At 30.8% G+C, this 10,135-nt stretch overlaps 1 protein-coding gene across 3 annotated transcripts; it reads left to right on the top strand.

Moving 5' to 3' along the window:
• The first annotated feature begins 231 nt into the window (after positions 1-231).
• On the top strand, positions 232-8,234 carry LOC120079423 (UDP-N-acetylglucosamine transporter UGNT1-like). Of its 3 annotated transcripts, none has more exons than XM_039033594.1 (10): positions 232-448; positions 2,892-2,968; positions 3,060-3,227; positions 3,312-3,445; positions 4,260-4,390; positions 4,465-4,509; positions 4,615-4,712; positions 6,830-6,937; positions 7,739-7,795; positions 7,882-8,234. In XM_039033594.1, the coding sequence occupies exons 1-10, from the start codon at positions 295-297 to the stop codon at positions 7,954-7,956; spliced, it is 1,047 nt and encodes a 348-aa protein (XP_038889522.1). In that variant the 5' UTR covers positions 232-294; the 3' UTR covers positions 7,957-8,234. The 3 variants fall into 3 exon arrangements, with proteins under 3 accessions (XP_038889522.1, XP_038889524.1, XP_038889523.1); XM_039033596.1 differs by having other exon boundaries at positions 313-448; positions 3,046-3,227; XM_039033595.1 differs by lacking the exon at positions 232-448 and adding an exon at positions 608-1,252.
• The last annotated feature ends 1,901 nt before the right edge of the window (positions 8,235-10,135 follow it).

The following is a 10,135-nucleotide window of genomic DNA, read 5'->3' as shown; positions in this document are numbered from 1 at the left end:
GTATTTAAACCATAATATTTATCTAATTAAGTCGACAAAAATGGGAGCGAAAATGGAGGGAAATAAATAAAAAAACAAATAAATATGAGAAAGCGCCGAGGAATACGAATCGTAACTGCACGAATATTTGAGTATTTCAGAACGAGTTAAAGTGGGCCCTACTCCTATAAGCCTCAGCCACGTGTCCTATACTTCCACATTCTTTGACTGCCATTTTTTTCTCTCTTCTCTTCTCTTCTCTTCCTCCCTGTTTAACGCTTTAACGCCATTTCAGTGAAAGAAAGCTTTGAAGCTATGGCGTCTGAGAAAACTGAGACGAAGACGACGCTGCTTCCACTGCTTCACAAGCAAGGTGGAAATGATGACCTGAAGCCACCACCACCAGTAGCTGGAGTCGCCATGACTAAGAGAGGAGCTTATGCCGCTATTTCTTATATGGCTTCCGCTGGTTCGTCTTTTTCGCTTTCTCCTTCCATGTTTCTATGTATTTTAGGATTTCTGCTAGTTTGTGATATTGCATTAAAAACTGGAATTATTGCTCTTCATTTTTGTTCTCTGTATTGAGTTTTGATAAAATATTAAAATTGCAGCTGTCTCACGTATCATTCAAACGTTTAAGGAAGTCAAGGGTCCAAGTATTATAGAATGAACCTCAAATTATTCTAATTAGAAACACTCCAAATTTGAGTATGCTGAATCTAGTTGAAGTTTCTTAATGTATTCTCTAATTTCAAAGTGGATAAAAGATATGAATAGTATAAAAATTTTGATAGAGTGCTCTTGTACTTGGAGATCGGGAAGAGAAATATTCTTATTAGCTGATATGGTTAAGGTGTTATTTTGTTAATATGAGTTTTGAAATCTGTTAAGCCTTCCTAACCTCTCTGTAACTAGTGGGTTATTTCTATAATTACTTATTACTTGTATTGCGCTTATTAATAAATGAAATTAATCACCCTTTCATATTATTAGTGACAGATTTCATATGTGTGATTGTAACTTACATAGTAATTTTTTTATGGGCCGTAGTTTTCCTTCACGTAAATTCTTGCGTCCCTTAGTTTTGTTTTTTTAGTTTCTCTGTTATTTTTTGGCTTATTCTTGGGATAGAAGTGGAAGTTTTCCCAATACTCTGTACTCCAACTGCTACTTGTTTTGTTTCTTTTTTTCACTTTTGGAAGATTCCTAATCACTTTGCCATGCTCCCGAGGAAGGAAGGAAGAAAGAAAGAAAGAAATTAAGAAAGTAAAAGGTATCCTATACTATTGGGGTAGATGTGTGAGCGGCAATGTGTATGTTTGGTTTCATATACTGTTTGTTTGATTTTTGAAGAATGTTTGGCCAAATCTTTTGCTTCAATTCTAGAAAGTAGTTATACGCAGAGTTACCTTCTCACTGGTAACCCTCTGAATCATGATTGATTATGTTGGAAACTGGGAGGAGGATGACTTTTTCACTGTGAGAGAGAAACATTAAATTATTTAAGATCATCTTTTTCTATAAATTAGTTTGACTACTAGACTTTTGAAAGTGGCTATAAATGTCTAGAGAATAAAGTTGTGTATAAAGTACTTAATGGCTCACTATATGCATATGATGGGATGATAGACAGAAAGCGAGCCAGCAAGTTGTGGAGAGAGAGAGAGAGAGGGAGTGAGTGCATGGTGGGTCTTGGAAGATGAAAACAATATTTAGTGGAAGACGAATGTGATAAAATATAAAATCTCTAGTGTTGATGAAATGACAAGCTTGAATGAATAGTGGTGGAGGCTACCTATCACGCTTAAAAAGTTTGAAAGTCTCCAGAAAAAAGGCAGGGTCCAGTCCTTTCACCCTTTTTTTACATATCATAATTAAATGAGTTTTTTTTCTTATTATTTTTTTACATAAAACTGTAGCAAGAAATCGTTCATTGAGCATAGATTTTTCACCTTTTGCTACTTTCATAAAATTCACTTTTTTTTAAGAATTAGTAGGATAGAATCCGAAAATATTGAAAGATAAATGATAACGAAAATACAAGGTAAACTAAGTGTTCGAGATACTTGGACCCTCCAATCTTGAGATACTCTCAACCCTAAATCCTTCACTAAAATATTGCTTGGTTTCCCCTCATCTATTCTCTATATTTTTAACAAAACTTAACTACCTAACAAGCCACTTTATCTAATTACTGATATACCCCTAATCCCCTAATACCTGATCCTATTAGATTAATATTGATGTGCATCCTAGGCTATAAGCATCTTCATGCATCTTACCTAAATGTTCAATCATAGTTTGCTAAGTGGCAAACTCTTCTTATTCCATTTTAAAAATATTAAAATATTTTATTTTATTTTGTGTGTGTTTAGGGTAGGGTGTACAAAGATAATGTGTATGTGGTTATTACCTTTTAGGAATTATGGAAACATGGAAAACATTGAAAGGATCAAGGATGTTTCCAAGAATTGACGTAAGATAATAGAATAATTGCTTTTGAAAATCATTTTAAAATTCAGCTCAAGTCTTTCTATCATTCTTTGTTTATATCCTTTGTGGTGTCTAAGCTAGCTAATAAATTGATGGTTTAGATTACCATATAGTTGATTTAAATGCACTTTTCATCACTTTTTTTTTTTTGGCTTCAATACGCAATAGAGTAATAAGATTTGTTTTTGGGCACTATCTTTATAGTTGGAAGTACTCTAATGTTAGAGTAACAATGCTTTGTTAGTTCTAATATACTTTTTAGAAATCGATGGATGCTTGCACGAAGAGCCTTGGAGGCTTGAACATTGGTTTAAAATTTCTGGTTCCTTCAATTATTGGATATTGAAAAGTAGTTCTATAAGTGATAATCTTGTTTGCATTTAGTTACTAATGAGAATATGTTGTCATCTATCCTGCAGTTCTGTTGCTAATGTTCAACAAAGCAGCTCTTTCTTCTTACAACTTTCCATGTGCCAATGTTATAACTCTTTTCCAGGTAGAAGATCTACTGAATTTTTCTAATGGAATAAACGATATTCCCTTCTTTTCTCATACATTTAATATATATCACAGTTTACATTCTTCAGATTATGTGTTCATGCACACTTCTATATGCATTGCACCGTTGGAAGATGATCTCTTTCATAGTGGGAGGGGAATCTCAAAGCATCGGTGCTGGAAGATCAATAATCCTTGTACCTTATAAGACTTTGGTTAAAACACTTCCCCTCGCCATATCATATTTGCTTTACATGGTACGTATCTTATGGTATTTTATTTATCTCAAGCAATATAGTGATATCGTGTAAAATCTGCTAACTAAGTTTTCCCTGTTAAAGGTTGTGACTATGGAATCTGTTCGCGGGATCAATGTTCCAATGTATACAACATTGAGGAGAACTACTGTAGCATTTACAATGGTTGCTGAGTACTTGTTGACAGGCCAGACTCATTCACCTTTTGTTGTTGCCAGGTAGGCAAGGATGGTGTATACATTTCTCTGGGAAATTTTCAGAAATAGAATAAAAAAGTTTTCACCTTTTACAAATAGCAAAATTTTTGGCCAGTTGGTTTAATGGTTCATCCAAGTGCATCTTGTCCATGATCGATACCGAAACTAAAACAAAAATTTAACTTCTTTTAATGAAGCATCAAAACCAACGTTTTTTGGGTTTCTCGGTAGAATCCTAATCAGGATGAAGATTAGGACCGACTATAATCTTCCCCCTAATCTTTCCCGAAATCCTATTTCAACATGCATTTAACTTTGTTTTTTATTTTTTTATCTGATTACTTAGATTTGAACGATGAAATAGTGAAATTGGAAAGAGTCCATGACAAAGAGGAAATAAATTAGGAATTTGGATTAGGAATAGAGAATTTGAAAAAGATTACATACAAATAGATTATTTGGGAATACATACAAAATAAAACGATTGTTTGAATGCTTCATTGAAAGAAGCTAAAATTTTGTTTTGGTTTTGATATCGATCTTGATCGAGATGCACTAGTGAGCCCTTTGACAATATCCCCATTTCTCCTTCTCGTTTTCCTGTGAACTTCTGAATATCTGAATCTCTTCCCCTAGCTAAGAAAAGTAACAGAAAAAATGAATAAGAAAGTAGCATTACTCCACTCGTCCGAGGAGAGGTCTCAGTAAAAAATATTATAAAAAAGAAAAGAAAAGGAATAAGAAAGTAGCATGGCAATGGGCTGAAGGTTTCACATTCATAAATTTTTGGCAATGCTAATTCATTTCCTACCTGAAAAATCTAAGGATTCATCAGTGTGGGGATGATTATACTTGGCGCAGTGGTGGCTGGATCCAGGGATTTGTCATTTGATACCTACTCCTATGTTGTGGTGTTCATTGCAAATATATGTACCGCTATATATCTTGCCTCTATTGCTCGTATAGGTAATCTAATGATTATTAACTTCTTTTTCTCTTCTCTTTAATATTGAAGTTATGACACTTGTAAGTACTTCCAGGGAAATCCAGTGGTTTGAATACCTTTGGTCTCATGTGGTGCAATGGTAAGAGGATTTCTCTATTTATTTATTTTTTGAATAATTTTTTTCATTGTTGTGACAAGCTTTAGTTTTGGATTCATCTTTAAAATGTTTCTCTTATATTCATAGGGGTAATATGTGGGCCTCTTTTGCTATTCTGGATAACAATCAGGGGAGACGTCGAGACAACATTAAATTTTCGTTACTTATTTTCCTTTGGCTTCCAGGTATCTTCTCTTTCATATTCTGTTGCTCAATGCTCACCTACTTGAACAAAAGTTCACATATATATTGGCTTCGAAGGCTCAAAGCTAAGAAATTATAGAAAACTCTGAGAAGCCATTTGATTGGGTAAGCTAAACCCATGTTCGGTATCGGTACATAATTTTGAACATTTTATAACTTTGGGACTAAGGTATAACCCATGTATTACTCTTTACTAGTGTTTTCTTTTACCTTCTATTTTATTGGACTTATCAAATTCAAATGTTCATCCATGAATTAGAAAAAAAAAAAAATGATTTTTAAACAAAATCCACTTTTCTCAAACTATACAGTTCATTTGTAGAAATTAATTATTCAAAGTGCGTTTAGTATACCTTAAATGATTTTAGAAGATAAAAAATATTTTGTTTTAAAAAAATTATCAAATAAAAGGCATTTTTGAAAAGAGAAATTATTTTAAATAATAAAATGGTAGAAAATATTTAGAAATAATACTAAAATATCACCGTCTATCTACGATAAACCGTAATAAGCTATTACTTGTATCTATCACTGTCTATTAGTAAAATTTTGTTATATTTATTAATATTTTGATTTATTTTCTTATATTTGAAAAATAGTTCTTCTTTAAAAATGGTAAAATATACAAACTTTTTTTTTTATTACTGAATATTGAATATTATATATATATATATACACGCGCTTAAATTGGAAATTATTCCTAAATTTTCATCTTTTAAACAACATACAGAGTGATCTAACTTATTCTCTATATATTTTTTTCTCCTACTAGTTTAATACAGTTGGAAATCACAGCTCTTTCAATATATATATTTTTTTATCTCAAATATATATCTTTTTAAGTTTCCATGGTTTTTTTTTTTTAAAAAAAAATCTTTTTACTAATTATATAAAAGTAATAGGTATATATTAGATTTTATCTAAATACTATTTAGGTTGTATTTGATAACAATTTTATTTTAAAAAAATATTTTTTTTCTCACAATTTCTTTACTATAATTGAATTTCTATCCAAATTTAAAAAATAAAAGCAAAAACAAATTTTTTAAAATTACCAAAGAACTATTTGATTTTTTGTTTTTAGAATTGTGCTTGTTTTCTCATCGTTTCTTTACAATAATTTTCTCATTTCTTAAAGATATATTTGAACTCTTAGATAAATAAGTTTTTAAAACAATTTTATTCTTTCTAGTTTTCAAAACTTGTCATGAACTTTTAAATCATTGGTAAGAAGTAGATAACAAAGAAAGAAATTTAGGGTGTAAGAGGAATTTATAAGTTTAATTTTAAAAAACCTAATGGTTATCAAACGTGACCTTACTTTTCAATTTTTTGCTTAAAACTTTTAAAACGTCTTTAGAAGGGAAAAAAAAGGGACAAACTCATAGGTGAAGGAATGTTTACAAGCTAAATTTTCATCAACAAAACCTAAATAGTTACCAAATAAAGTTTTTTCAGTCTAGGTTTACAAAACCATAAAATTCTTCTTGAAGTAATCACACAAAATAAAAACATATATAACTCATTTTCATGAAGATTTGACGGGATGTTCATGCAAACCAACCATACACAATAGTCTCTTATTCTTAGTAATATTATTTCCAAACCTCTTATTTCCAGGCATATTTTGTTACTCATGGACATTCAACCAAACATTAAACCAAAACAGTAAATGCTTAGAATGAAAAAAATGCTGAAGCATGAGACGTTTGTAGGTAACAGCAATCCAGGAAGAAACATATGGCTCTGGCTGACAACTCTTCTTTCCACTATCAACTGAGTAAACGTTAAATCTTTATTGATTAAAGAGTTCACTACAACCAATCTATCTAACAACAAACTACTGTCGGTGGTTTTTGTCTGTTTCAGTTTCTCATAAAATTAATTTGATCTGTTTTTCTTACATTTTTTTTAATGTAATATTCATTAATAGCTGTCTGCTTCCTCTTTTCACTGTTAATGCACCCTAGATTTGCAATGATTAATAATTTTCTGAGTAATCATGGTTCGTTTGGATAGGCTATAATCTTTCTGAACTTCTCAGATCAGTAAGTGCTTGATTGTAACTTTTGATGAGTGAAGCAATTCATGCTTGCAGTGTGTGATGCTTCTCTCCTGTATAATGGCCTTCTTGATCAATTACTTTGTATTTCTGAATACAACTCTCAATTCAGCACTGACACAAACAGTCTGCGGTAATTTGAAGGTGAGCAGTGCTTAGTTCCTACATCTCCTTATGCTATATGGAACATGAATTATCTTTTAACAATCTTCTTCATGTTTATATATGCACGCAATGCATATTAATGTTTTGTTTGGAATGATTTTTCAAGTTTTAAGCACTTAACAACACTTTTTAAGCACTGAAAAGCTTGTTCCAAACAAGCATTAAGATCAAGATTTTTGTAGAGATGATCCTTTTTCAACCCCTGAATGATTAATGACCTCCCTCACTCACAAACAAATAAAATCTAACCTTATGCTTACGTTAGGTCACATTACTGCATTTTATAACGTATCGCGATAAGAATGATCATGTATATCCTAGCCTTAACGTGATGACCATATCTATCGCAATTTTCATTTTTCTCACCCTTTGTTGTGCTTTCCCCATGAATATTGAAGTGAAGAAAAATGAAGATTGCGATAGACATGGTCATTGCATTAAGGCTACAATAAACATGATTATCCTTAATGCGATACGTTATAAAATGTGATAGTATGATCTGATATTAGCATAAGGTTAGATTTCATTTATTTGTGGGGGCTGGTCATTAATCATAAAGACAGCGTCAAAGAGTCATCTTGTTTGGCCAGAATGGTTGTGAAGATGATATTGTGTCTTTACTGAAACAAACTGTTTCCCTTATTGTATTAGTTGGTATGTGAGGACATGTAGACAAATGCCCCTTTTTGCCTAGGCCAGAATTTTAGACTTTATTCTGTTTGCATATCATCCTATATAATTTTACGTTCCTTTTTCTGACTTTTGAATGCTCTATAATAGGATGTTTTTAGCATTGGAATCGGCTGGTTTCTGTTCGGTGGACTCCCCTATGATTTCGTAAGCCAATTTCTTTACGTTGAAGCCTTTGATATGCATTTTTCTTTTCTTTTCGTTTACTTATCAGTTATTTTTTCCCCTGGTAGCTTAATGTCGTTGGGCAGTCACTTGGCTTTATGGGATCTTGCTTATATGCCTATTGTAAGCTCCAGGGGAAATAAGATATCAAGATGTGCCTTCTATGCTTTGGAGTCATCTCTTATATACAAAGAAATTAGGTTAATATTGTGCTGACTTCTGCTTGCTTGTCAGCTGCCAAATTTTGTTGCAATCACTTCAAGTTGTTGGATATGTAGAACATCCAAGTTTCAAGTGAATCTCTCACCCTCTATTTTTCACACACATAGAAGTTTAATTGACATACGAGTGTGTTAGTGATAACGAGATCTGTAGTTTGAATTTCTCTTTATCCTATTACTAAAAAAATACCAAATCAAAATTGATGACCAATTTGGAATGACTTTTAATGTTAAAAGCATTTGAAATAAATCTTTAGAAAGCACAAAAGATGGTCTATATCTAATCCAACAAATGATCAGGAGTCGGCCAATCTGATCAAATATTAACTTTAGATCGAACTTCGATAAAATCAGAAACGGACTTGGGTGGTCTTTAGGGTATAGGCTCATTGATGAGGCTTAACTAACATTCCGCTAGGGTGTTAAAATAAATTGATAATCAAACCATTTAACCCTAATGTTTAGTTTTTGTAGATTGAATTTTTCAATTTGGCTTGTCAGTTGAAATTATTTAGGTCCGTTTCAACTCGAATTAAATTGAAAATTCTATAAAATTGTTTTGAGTTTAGTTCTTGCCAATTGAAATTATTTGGGCTTCATTTGATAATCATTTTGTTTTTTGTTTTTAAAATTAAGCCGATGGACATTACTTCTATTTCTAAATTTCTTTCTTTGTTACTTACTTTTCACCAATTGCTTAAAAAACTAAGCTTAATTTTGGGAGCTAAAAAAAGTAGCTTTCAAAAAGTTGTTTTTGTTTTCAGAATTTGATTGAGAATTCAACCATTGTATTTTTTAAAAAATGCAAATCATTATAAGAAATGTGGATGAAATAGGTCTATTTTTCAAAAATAAAAACAAAATATCAAACGATTATCAAACGGGGTTTTAGTTCTTATGTATCAAACTATTATATTTTTACTTTCGAGTTTTGAGTTTAGTTTTCATTGGTCCTTAGGTTTCAAGATGCTATATTTTTATCTTTCGACATTAGTTTTTGTTTGATCCCAAATTCCAAGATTGTACCCTTTTACTTTTAAGTTTTTACCTAATGCTTGCTTTTAGCTATTTGAGTTAATTCTCAATTCATTAATTTAAAAGAATTAAATTGAGTATGATTCTTTCATTATTTTTTCATTACTAATATCATTAATTAAATTAATTTTCATAATAGTCAAAATAAATATAGCTCAATTGACATATGAGTATATTAGTGATTATTTGTAGTTCGAAAACTCTTACCGTTAAAAAAATAGTTTCCATAATTTTTCAAACTCTAAAAATTTATTTTTAAAAAAGTACACTATAATCATTTTAAACTGATTACCCAAAAGTTAGTTTCAGAGACCAAACACACAATAAAAAAAAAAATAAAAAATAAAAAATCTAGAAATGAAATGAAAACTACACTCAAAATCCAAAGATACAAATGCTTTCATGACTTCAATGTTTGGATTTCATAGACTATAAAGGTAAATTATTTATTTAACATTATCATATTATAATTTTCAATTAACAAATATAATTAAAAGTTCTATATTATTAAATTTCTTAACATTCTTTCATTCTTTGGTTACTGTCCAAATATAAATTTTTAATAACAATCATTTCAAATCTTTCTCATTTCAAATGAAGTAAAATTTTAAAATAATTTTCTAGATTTCAAATTACAAGATTTAAAATCATTTCTCATACTTTTTTTAATTGAAACAAAAGGTTCAGGTATTTGGAGCACTAAGTTGAATTATGACGTATGAAGTTAATATATTGGAGATAAGAATTTCGTGTTTGAAGTGTAAAATTGTAAAATGAAATTCCTCGACTAATGTGTGAAATAGAGAAAAATGAGTAGAAACTTCAATAGTGTTGGTGGGCCAAACAACTCTAATATTTTTTTTTTTTTTTTTTTTTAAATATTACATATAGGGGTTGTATGGGGTAAGGATATGAGATGCTATTAGTTGAGGATATGAACTCAACTCAGTGTTTGGGGGGCAATTTTGTATGTCACCAATATTTTATATTCATGTCCACTCTGTACACACAACCTTTATCACCACCAATGCTCTTGTTACCACTCTGACCACCACTTCCTTTCGAC

This window comes from Benincasa hispida, chromosome 6, assembly GCF_009727055.1.
Source record: "Benincasa hispida cultivar B227 chromosome 6, ASM972705v1, whole genome shotgun sequence".
Lineage (NCBI taxonomy): Eukaryota > Viridiplantae > Streptophyta > Magnoliopsida > Cucurbitales > Cucurbitaceae > Benincasa > Benincasa hispida.
The sequence above is the reverse complement of the archived record's forward strand: the minus strand, read 5'-3'. Positions and strand labels throughout refer to the sequence as shown.

Excerpts from the sequence above, each read along its gene's own strand:
- LOC120079423 (XM_039033594.1), top strand. The coding sequence starts at position 295 with ATGGCGTCTGAGAAAACTGAGACGAAGACGACGCTGCTTCCACTGCTT. Across the intron at positions 2,969-3,059 it reads ATGTTATAACTCTTTTCCAG|ATTATGTGTTCATGCACACT; the intron begins GTAGAAGATCTA and ends TACATTCTTCAG. Across the intron at positions 4,391-4,464 it reads TGCCTCTATTGCTCGTATAG|GGAAATCCAGTGGTTTGAAT; the intron begins GTAATCTAATGA and ends AAGTACTTCCAG.